The 11,508-nt window shown below is 31.7% G+C and overlaps 1 protein-coding gene across 3 annotated transcripts; it reads right to left on the bottom strand.

Moving 5' to 3' along the window:
• Nucleotides 1–3,166: 3,166 nt before the first annotated feature.
• On the bottom strand, nucleotides 3,167–10,717 carry LOC117178922. Of its 3 annotated transcripts, none has more exons than XM_033370480.1 (3): nucleotides 10,686–10,717; nucleotides 7,643–7,822; nucleotides 3,167–7,372 (listed from the first exon to the last, which is right to left on the bottom strand). In XM_033370480.1, the coding sequence occupies exons 1-3, from the start codon at nucleotides 10,713–10,715 to the stop codon at nucleotides 5,366–5,368; spliced, it is 2,217 nt and encodes a 738-aa protein (XP_033226371.1). In that variant the 5' UTR covers nucleotides 10,716–10,717; the 3' UTR covers nucleotides 3,167–5,365. The 3 variants fall into 3 exon arrangements, with proteins under 3 accessions (XP_033226371.1, XP_033226373.1, XP_033226372.1); XM_033370482.1 differs by having other exon boundaries at nucleotides 3,167–7,237; XM_033370481.1 differs by having other exon boundaries at nucleotides 10,422–10,703.
• Nucleotides 10,718–11,508: the final 791 nt, after the last annotated feature.

Raw genomic sequence — 11,508 nt, 5'->3', positions numbered from 1 at the left:
TAATATTTTATTATATGTTGAATAAAAAAAATATTTTCAGACAATTCGGAAAATAATATTTATCTACTCTGATTTATTTACTCTATAAAACTTAGGCAATTTGATTAATTTTCCTCTTATTGACGAGCACTGGAAATATCAAATAGAATAAATGGCCATTTTAATTGTCATATTTGTTTATTTATAAAAAAATTGAAAACCTAATTTGAAAATCAGGTTTGACAACTCTAATGGAAATCTTATCAGCTTTTTTTGACAATTTTTTTGTTCCAATTTGTCAAATTTGTCAAATTGGTTCAAGTTGTTTTGTGGGTTGTACGTTATTTTGAACAAAAAAAGACCTTTTTTCCCCACTGTGAGCTCACGAGGCAACTGTATATTATTTTATTTTGTTTGGAAAGTCAATTGATTTATTTTTAGCTGACAGGTGATGCGTCTTAATCCATTAGCTTTCAAGCAGACACAAAGAAGTAAATTTAAATTTTTTAATTTTCTGAATGTGTTACAAAAAAGAGTATGCAAATGTTCCATTTAATAAAACTCGAAAATATTAGTAAATATAATTTTGGAAACATTGAAATATTCAATATTCACTATTACAAATATTTTTTGACAGAAAAAAAAATTACTGGAGCTCTTTTTGAAAAAAAAATCTATTTTCAAATTAAAAAATTAAACTATTCCATTTTTATCGAAAATAAAGCGAGATATGGAATAAAGATTAAAGAGTAAAATTGTTCCTTGGAAAAATATCTACAAAAAAACTCTTTAATGATTTTTCATCTCACTTTCTTTTTCCAGAAAATTTTATTATTTATAAAAAAATTAAAAGCATAATTTATGAATCAGTGTCGTTTAAAAATTCTATCAGCTCTTTTCCACAATTTTTTTGTTCAATTCGTTCAATGTTTGTGGGCTGTACGTTATTTTCAACAAAAATAGTGACTTTTTTCCACTCTACAACGCACAGTGCGATAAAATAAAAAAACGAGGTTCAAAATGTCGATTTTTTTCGTTTTTTTGTTTATCTTCGTGAATATTTTTTTTCTATGATCAGCATTTCCAGACTTCATGCATGGGGATAGTTGAAAGCAAAAAAATTATGACATTGTAAATTTAATTGTTGAAAACAAAATAAACAAATGACCAGTGTGAACATTTAAAGGCCGAAAGCAATCGCCTTTTCTCTTGATTTCCCTCGAATTATGTCGCAAGTAATTTTTAGTGATAGAAAATTATTATCCCACATTTTTTATGAATTTTATAAACAAATTATATAAACAAATGCGCATTGTGGACATCTAAAGGCAGAAAGTAATCTTTTTCTATTAATTTTCCTTAAATGATGTCGGACGTGATGTTTGATGATGGGAAATTATAATAAGATATTTTTCAATAATTTTATACGCAAGTTATATAAGAATACTGCGTAACGAAAATTAAAAGAAACAACAATTACCAAACAATTACATCACTGGCAACAAGTTTCGAGGATAGCTGCGAAAAAACTAATGTTTTCTGCCACACTAGGCATTTGTTTATATAATTAGTTTAAAACAAGAATAAAAAATAATGGATGATAATTCTCCATTATCAAACCATACTGGCGATATCATTTGAAAAAAATGAGGAAAAAAGGATTTTTTTTCGACCTATAACTGACCAAGTTATAAATTTGATTATTTAATTTGTTGATCAAATGATAAAAAATATCGGATGATGATTTTCCACCATTAAACATTAATGGCCACATATTTAAGGAAAATTAGGAAATGCAATATATGTTTCTGCCTTTAAATGTTCACACTGGCCATTGGATTATACAATTCTTTTATGAAATTAATAAAAAATATCGGATGATAATTTTCCATGTCTAAAAATCACTAGAAACATAATTTGAGGAAATTTAAGAGAAAAAGCGATATCTTTCGGCCTTTAAATGTCCACACTGAACGTTTGCTCATATAATTTGTTTATAAAATATATAAAATATATCGCAAGATAATTTTCCATCATTAAAAATCACTGGCGACATAATTTGAGGAAAATTAGGAGAAAAAACGACTTCCGTCTGCCTTTAAACGTCCACACTGGGAATTTGTTTATATAATTTGTTTATAAAATTAATAAAAATATTTCATTATAATTTTACATCATTAAGCGTCACTAGAGATATAATTCGAGAAAAATTAAGAGAAAAAACGATTTCTTTCTCTCTTCAAATGACAACACTGGGCATTTGATTGCATAATTTTTTAAATTAAATTTATTAAAAAATATCAGATGACAAATTTTTATGACCGAGTATTGTTTTTTTGATGAAAGCAAGTAATTTTAACAAAAAATTTACTCTGCAAACGAAGAATCCATAGTGTAGACTATTTGTTAAATTAATTTGTTTATAACAATTAACTTAACAATGTCTGTATTAACATAAAAGTTTAAACCAAAAAAAATCAGGTCACGTAAATCTCTTTAAAATTTAATTCTGAATTTTCAAAAATCCAGAATCGGTTAAGAATTTCCAGCTACAAGTTATTTTGAATCTCTTTTTTTGATTTCATCCCACTGTGCAAAGGCTTGACGCTGGAAAATAAGAAGCAATAAAAGTTACTTAAGCTTTTTTTTCTCTGTTTCATTATCATTTTAGTGTATTTCAGTATTATTAAAAGCATCGGAAAAATAAACAGTTTTACAAATTATTCGTCTCGTTACTTCTCATTCGTATTCTATTTGAACTTTAAGCTTTCCAAACATGAAATCAACGATATTTTTTATCCCGAACCCATAAAGTATTTATCCAGATAAGGAAAAACAAGAAATACGAAGAGTTTTATTATTTGAATCAATATACGTCTAAAAACATTACGAGACGAATTGCACCTTTGGGAACGATTGCCACGTAAATATACTTTCTCGAAATCCTTTTCTTTATGTGTCCGCTGCCTGGATGTCTCTGGAGATTTCAGTCCGTGGAAACCATACGTGAGATCTCATGGCCTCCGCCCTGAATGCAAGTATTCAGAACGTCGGTACTGTAATGTTTGTGTCTCATGTTGCAATGAGACGTTAATTACCGACACCAACCAGGTTATTATTCTCTACCCCTTTGGTACCAGGGACTTATGAAATGAATTCTCACACTCTTTTATCTTCTCCATCTCTTTTCTTTCTTTATTTCAAAAACAGAGAGGCGAGCACGCGCCTATCCTTGTAAATACATATACGTGTCTTTCTGTACGCTTACCTCTACGTTATAATTATTATTCAGTATTCAGTTAACTAGATTACCGATACGAGACTTTACCAACGTCGAATGAACTTTATTGAACGATTAAACGAAACCACGAAGCAGTACGGAAGTGGGTACTTGGAATGCTGAAGTAGCTGAGAAACGCTCCTCTAAGTTGATAAAATCAAATATCAAAGTCTTATGTCTTAATTTGCTGTATTTACAACAATAATGCCTTTCAAGAAAATATTTTCTGAAAAGTTTCGTATAAAAATATAAAGGTACTGTAAGAATATATATATTAAAAACATTCCTTCCAAAAAGGAATCTTACATATTTTGGTAAAGTTCTACTGGCATTGTCGCAAACTCTTCTTGTTCCTGCTTCTTTAAAGATGGAGGAAAAAGATAAGATACTTTTTTACAATCTTCACATCGGGTTTTGCTAGGTAGAGTCGTAGATATAAAAAAAAAGAAATAATATCGCGAAGTCGTGAAGAATGAATCCCACGATTCATTTTCGATGACGTAAGTACTCTATTAAAAGAGACGACATTAATGAGAGTATTGTTTGTTTAAAGACATGTCAATTTGGAGAAAAATACATTGAGATTAATTATTGCCGGATTTCACTAAGGGCCTGTTTTATAATCGTAGGTTGGAGACTTCCGCTTTTTAGAGGCCGGCGGATACTGAATTGATTCCACAAGGCGAACGAGAAAATGAAAGGGACTCCGAAACGATTTCTTCACCGCACATTAAAACTCTGCACGATTATTCGATTAGCCGGACACTGGATTACGAGGCTTAATTGAATTAGAGCTGGAGTATATAATTTCGTATTCATTTTGTTTTTAGGTTGAAATTGGATCACAAATTAAAAATTTAATCTTATGTTATAAAGTTAGATGAGGATTTCTCGTTTATTTTTCAAGATAGAAGAATCCATTAGGGTTCATTTGAATTTATTAAATTTTAGGCACATTCAACATATGCTAGCAATGTTGGTCTAGACGTTAACAATACAATGTAGATATCAGAAATGAATGACCACTTTTAGGATATTGATAGACTTCATTATGGATGATCATCTTGTGTTCATTCAACAAATTTTGTTTCTAGACATTCCAGATTTTTCAAAAGTCATGACTAGTACTCTGGGTTCATCAGATCTGATTTCCCTAATAGATTCTTCCAATAAACCCCAGCTCTAAAAGATTTGTTGGTCGTGTTCAAAACATGATATTAATCATGCCTTGAACATGATGATAATGGTTACATTAGTGCCTGATAGAAGTCCGATGTTGTAAAACGATAGTGATAGGGATGTATTCAAAATCTTCAGTAAGAATAGCCTAATTCTGATCTGGATGTTCTACAAAATGATGAAGATGGTCAAATTATTTTTAGCAAAATTGAATTCTGGTCCAGCATTCTAATAATAATAAGAACCATCACTGATCCACAATTTTTAAACTGTAATTATAGTAATGGTAATGAATTCTCTTAAAGATAGGATAAAATTAATTTTTGATAATAATCAAATTCTGGTTGAAACATATTTGCAACATCAAAAATAAAATTCTCTATATAGGATGCAGATTCGACTTTTTTGTTACTTCTGTTCATAAAAAACTTCGACTTTCTTTATGTTGAACATTTAAACATATGTAAATATATATGAAGAACTAACTTCGACAGACATAAAGAGATCACCATTATGGACAGATCTGAATAGACCACTATCATGAACGAAAGTTTGAAAAGATCCAATAATAATAAATGATTGATAGTTTTACTTACAAAAATCACCACAGTCAGATCTTTAAGGCTCAGTACAAGATCTCTTGAGATTGATTCAAAATGAGTTTTCTTCATTTCTGGGACTTTTATAAATTCAGTTCAAAGAAGAGATAGTTCTACCTTTCGGAAAACGATACTTTTTTAGTGTAAAGTGTTCTAAAAGCTAGACGTCTCTTTTCATAAAACACAATATGCAACATTCTTCCAAAGAGTTTCCTCCAGGATGCATTATCTATCTCATAGGTAACAGTTAATCTATAAGATATGTATATCCATTAACAAACCCCAGAAATAAAGACCACCTTAATATCACTGAACATAATGCTCAACATTACATGTTCTTCCTTGCCTCCTTCTCCTCTTCTGAGTCATCAGTGATAATCTGAACACTTCTAACAGGTCCTAGCTTCCTGTACCTGGAAGCAGGACTGCTAGTAGTCATCGGCATAGCCATAGTCATCGGAGGTCGATCTGAATTGATAGCTAGCTGTAACATCCTCAAAAGAAGAGCTTCTCTAATCGGAGGCGGTAGTATCTCATCTCCATCCTCTGATTCCTCCGGAGAGTAAAACTTCTGTCTATAAACTCGTTTTGGATAAGCTCTGTTATCCTGGTAGTCATCGTATCTCATAGATTGATAGGCAGGTGACATGGATCTTGAGTAACCATTAGCGGAAGTGGCATCAGCTGTAGCAGCTCTAACAAGTGGAACCCTGTCACCGTATCTTGCTTCATACCCAAGATCCTCTCTCGGAGCAGCTGTTCTATAAGATGGCTGATAAGAAGGATAAGGCTGCTGATCATAGAGAGCATCTTCCAAATAAGTTTTGGGGTACGTCAAAGCTTGAACTCCATACTGACTGACAAGAAGTCTTCTTAGAAGTATCTGGAAGTCCCTTCGACTTAAAGGAGGTGCGATTGGATTTGGATGTTCTGGAGGCAGTGCTATTGGTCCAGAATATTGGTATCCATCTGGAGAGACTGATTGATAGTCCCGATCATCGACCGGTCTACCAATAGGACGTGGAATAGGTCTAACGGGCTGAAACATGGCAGGTCTAGCTCTAGCATGCTGTTCACGATATGGAGGAATCGGTCGATATAGTCTATCTCGCCTCACGTAATCTGGATTAATTGGTAATCTTGGATCTTCGATTGGCTGTTCAGTCAAGTAATGAATGTTTGGTTCTGTCGTGGTCGAATAAATAGGTTGTTGATTTGCCGAAGGTCGATAAAGAGCCCTATTAATAGGCAGAGGTGTTCTGTAACTTGCTGGATCATCTTCCAATAAATTTTCAGGAGGTGGTCCCCTGACCAAAATTCCTCCAGGTGGTAATACCCTAGAATATCCGTTCTGTTTTCTCACATAAATAGGTTGCTCTGGATTCTGTTGAGGATAATCCCTAACTTGATCTCGCGGTGGTTCTATCAAAACCTGCTGTTGTGCCGCTGCTGCATTCTCTCTCTCGTCCTGAATCTTAGCGTCTGATTCATAAGTTCTAGGTGGTTCATATCTGGCTGGTGCAAGGGTCTCTCTGTTGTTAACGTATAGTGTCTTTGCTCGTTCTTGTCTCAAACTGGCAACTCTTTGGACGACTCTAGGTGGATTATTGATCGTGAACAATGGTCTCGATGTTGACAAAGCTCCTCCATATACATGGTCACCATGATCGTCTTCATGATGATGTTCCACATTTACAACAGGAACCGATTTTGTAGTGTCCTCGTGTAGTTGTCGCCTCAAAGTATTTCCTGTGGTAATTTTATCTTCTTCCTCTTTTTCCTCAAATTCTTCAGTGATTGGCCTGAGTGTCACATCAACAGGTCGTTTAGCAAATATTACTTTCCTGAAAGTTGGCACTTTTTCTTCGGGTTTTTTAATCTGAGAATCACCTTCAGCTTCTGTTTCTTCTTCTAAAACGTGTGGACGTTGTTGTCCATTGATGGAAAATCGAGATCTGCTTCTTGAAGTTGTTCTGAATTGAGGCAGACCCTGTCTTGTGGTTGATTCCGTTGTTGAGGTGCTAGTGCTTCCACCTGTTGTTGATGAAGGTGTTTCAGGCGTTGTTGACTGTTTTCTCGTTCTTGGAATAGACTGAACAACTGAAGATGTGGACGTCTCTGACGAAGTTGCGTAGGCGACAATAGGCTTTCTAGTAGATGTGGTTCGATTCACTCTGCTCTGGATAGATGTCACGTGTTCCTGCAATGGTGAGACGGTAGTCGCTTTAAAGCCTGTTCCATTTGAGGCGGTATAAGTGACCCTCTTTATTTCACCATCCGCGTCGACGAAACCGAAAGTACCCTTGACGTTGCCTAAAACGTCACGGCTCTCGACCTAGCAAGCACGCATTCTAACTTTCAGACAAAATATTCTCTTTCTGATGCCCATTTGAAAAAATTTTCAAGAGGTATTTACATTAGCCACCTATTTGCATGGTAACTTTAGGTAATGTAGTAGGCAAAAAAGTAGTAGACTAATCCAAATGTGTTTCACTAGATTCTTCAAGTGGGCAGTCGTTCTGAGGTTAAGATTCTAAAGCGATTCAGTGTATACATTTATTCTCTAACTTCGGTTTCTGACTCATTTATTTGTTCTTCTATTTACCTTGAAGGATCCATCACCAGCTTCATAACCAAAAGTATAGGAACCATCATCGTTGACTTTTCTGATCTGTTTGAGAATTGCCACCTGCTGATTATGCTGACTTTCTGATGTCTGCTGATCAGTGATGTTAGCACAGCCCGCTGTCACCAAGCAGAAGATGGCCATCAACACTGGTGTCATCTTCGGAAAAAAATAATTTTTTTTTCATTCGATTTTTAATGTGAATTATGATAGGATAATTCCTTAAGGTTGGTAAAATTTTTACGAAATTCGCTGTGAATTTTGCAAAAGAAATATAAGCGTTCTTCAGAGAAAAATGTTTCAGGTCGAAATTGTTTACTTAACAAATTTTATATAGATTTTCGTGTTCTAGCTTAAATTTTAGGCGAAAGCTCCCATTCTTATCGAGTATTAATTTAGAAGAGCTGATTTTATTTTTCAAAAGATTCTTCACAATCTTGTTTGGTTGGAATCTATTAAAAAATGGTTTAGAAATTATTTTGTTAACATCTTTGTAAAAAAAATGGTTAACTACATTGTTTGGATTCTAATAAAATTCAACTAAATAAAATCGTATAGAATCTTTTGAAGAATAAAATGAGCCCGTTAACAATAGGATTATATAAGAATGCATCTTTTACCTAAAATTTAAGTGGAAAAAAATAAAACTGTATGATGCAGTAATTAGCATTAGGTCTGTTTTTGCAGATTTTATCAATAATTTGTCTAATGCTAAATTTTGAAATGGAATGGGAGTAGCGAACATCCCTAATTGTGTCGAGTTGATAAAAATTTTTAATTAAAATATCAAAAAGTATTTTGAATTAATTTGATAGAAATTGAAAAAAAATGCAAATAGACCTTTTCCAGCTCCCATTATTCGTACCCAAAAGCTGCGGTAATTTCCAAGTAACAAACACGCCGAATATAAAATAATATAATTTATCACTAACTATCATAACTATCATAACTAAATTTCCTTAATTACATCAACGTGAACCAGAAATTGTGCACGCGAATCACTTATCTCTTCTCTCTCTCTAAAACTGCCGTATTTTTTTTTAATTGATAATTTAATTAACTAAGTTACCAAAATAAAAATTTTGTAGTGCCAAATAATATAAAAATTTTGCAGTCGTCATATTCCTCAAACCGATTTTAGCAAATTATGACAAGCACGATGGAATGAAAAATAGCTGACTTCCACCGGAAAATTTTGTATTTTTAAAAAAAGATCATGCCGAAAAAAGAATTTCTAAACTTTTTTAAAATTTTTAAGTTTTTCAATTAGAAAATTTTTCCAAATCAATTTGATAACTTTCGATTGTTTTTTATAAGAAATATTTCACTAAATATGTACTAATTTATATTGAAACAAGGATTTATTTTAAGAATGTAATAATAATATAAAATATAGAAATGTTCAATAAACCTTCATTTTACCAACAACAGATTTATTCCATCTATTCTAGGAGTCCTTCTTTCAAAATACTAATAAATTATTTTATTAGTGATTTCACATTCAAAATCTAATTTGATAATTAATTCTAAGTGACGTTAGTTATATTTTTATATGCTATTTATAGTGTTTCAAGAATGCAATAATCTTACATTAATTTTTTTTTCTAATTATGAACAAAAATATAAATCTTAGAAATGAATTTTTAAATTGGTTTTTAAATAAAATAAAAATAGGTATGACTTATTTTTTACTAAAAAAAGAGAGTATATAATTTGTATTTTGAAGACGAAATTTCTCATAAAAGTATGAGAACTAGCAAACATTGAGACATTAAATTCTAAAACTAGGACAAAAAACCACAGGTTTTAAAACAGGAGAATAATTTGCATTCATTATTTCACTCTCCGCTTGTACAATTCATCTTGAAATTGTGGGACTCACTGGTATAATTGTTAACTTCTTGTTAATCTTTATTATTTTTATGACTAAGGGTATTATTTTTAAATAATCTCGGTTCAAAGCGCTGACAATAATTCTTCAATAATAAAAAGAAATAATTTTTTATTTAGAATGAAGCATTAGAGAAAGTATATTTTTATAAATCTAATTTATCAGAAATTAATAGAAAATATCAAATTTAAGGAATCAAAAATGTCTTAAATCATTTCAGGAATTAAAAAAAATTTTTAAAGCCAAATTATTACAGAACAATCAAAGTTCTCGAATGTCAAAACTTGTAAATAAAAAAAAATAACTTCATTATAATAAAAGTGAATGCTCAAAATGTGTTCCACCATGCATACTATTAATAAAATGTAGTAATAAACTTAATTTTTAAAATCATGCACATACTAGATTCTAAAACCAGGACAAAAAGCCACAGGTTTTAAAACAGGAAAGCTAAGTGTATTCATCATTTTACTTTATGCTTATACAATTTTCATCACTTTTTATGGTTAAGGCTATCATTTCAAAAATAATCTCAGTTCAAAGTGATGACAATTATTCTTCAATGATAAAAACCAAATATTTTGTAATTTAGAATAAATCACTGAAGAAAGTATATCTATATAAATCTGATTTACAATAAATTAAAAAAATAAAATGTCCTAAATCATTAAAAAAAACTGTTTCAAAAATTAAATTATTTCACAATAATGAACGTTCTCTAACATTAAAACTTCTTTAAGCATTCATTACATAAAAACTAGAGACTTTAAAAATGAAAAGTGAATATACGAAAAACTGATCTTGTCCATCCTATACACTAATCATAATAATCATAAAATATAAACGTAATTTTGTAAATAATCGTACAATCATTTTTTCACACAAAAATGTTTCTTCCTTGACACTTTTCTGAAATATTCTTGAAAGTTTTTTTTCTCGCACAATCCTCGAAGTGGTTTTCCTTTAATCACAATAGTTCACCTTTTTTGCAAAATAAATTTTGAACAAGCATATCACTGAGAAACTGAATTTAATTTGAATTTTTTTTCTATTTATTGAAAAGTTCAACTTTCAGTGTGACGTTCGTGAGTTGCACGCGGAACATAAACTCGCGTAAAGTAACGTAGGTACCTTGTGGCTGGAAAGCATGTTACCGCACATGCAGTGAATGTTTACAATAGCTTGCGGGGTGCCGCGAGAGCCGTTATATATGGAGTGACACAATAGCGACCACCACCCTACTACGATCTTACTGTCTTGTCGGCGCTCATTAACCTTGAAGATCCTTCTTGTTCTATTATTAAGAATTAGAGGAAGAATGAGGCCCATTACCAAAAGTAGGGTCTGAGGTATGAGGAAATGAAGAAAAACGCCCATTTGTCGCCAGCTTAAGCAATTTTTAACTTTATAGAAATCTTCATACAATCATAAAAATATGAAGATGAAATTCTTTTTTCAATTGATAAAATAAAGTAAGGGAATAGGATCGTCAAGAAAAATGTAGTTTGCCTTTTAGTTAAGCTTTTTATAAACTTGGAATCCCAAAGAATTGAAATGTGAAATTAAATAATCGGTTATAATATTGTATGTTAATTTTGACTTCAGAGTCCGAATAAATAATTAAATTATTTTTTATGGAACGAAACGTTTCGGCGCCCAATGGTAGCCCTCATCAGTCGTAATTTTTATTCTGTCAAAATTTTCTAAAAATTATTTAAAAGGGATACAGAGTAGGAATCTAGTTTAAATAATCAACCTATTTCAAATTTAGTTTAGCCCAGTCTTATTAAATGTCCTTAGTAATGTTTGCACAAAATTAAAAATGTGTGATGACCTTACAAGAGCACAGCCTCACAAAATAAAAATTTATGCAAGCCGGGCTAAACCATTATACCTATACCTTTTTGGGGTCCCTGAGTCCGAAGCCGGGGTCAGTTTGACCCCATCAGGTCAG

Source organism: Belonocnema kinseyi, chromosome 8 (assembly GCF_010883055.1).
Source record: "Belonocnema kinseyi isolate 2016_QV_RU_SX_M_011 chromosome 8, B_treatae_v1, whole genome shotgun sequence".
Classification (NCBI taxonomy): domain Eukaryota; kingdom Metazoa; phylum Arthropoda; class Insecta; order Hymenoptera; family Cynipidae; genus Belonocnema; species Belonocnema kinseyi.
Note: the sequence above shows the minus strand (reverse complement) of the source record. Positions and strands in the feature narration are given on the sequence as shown.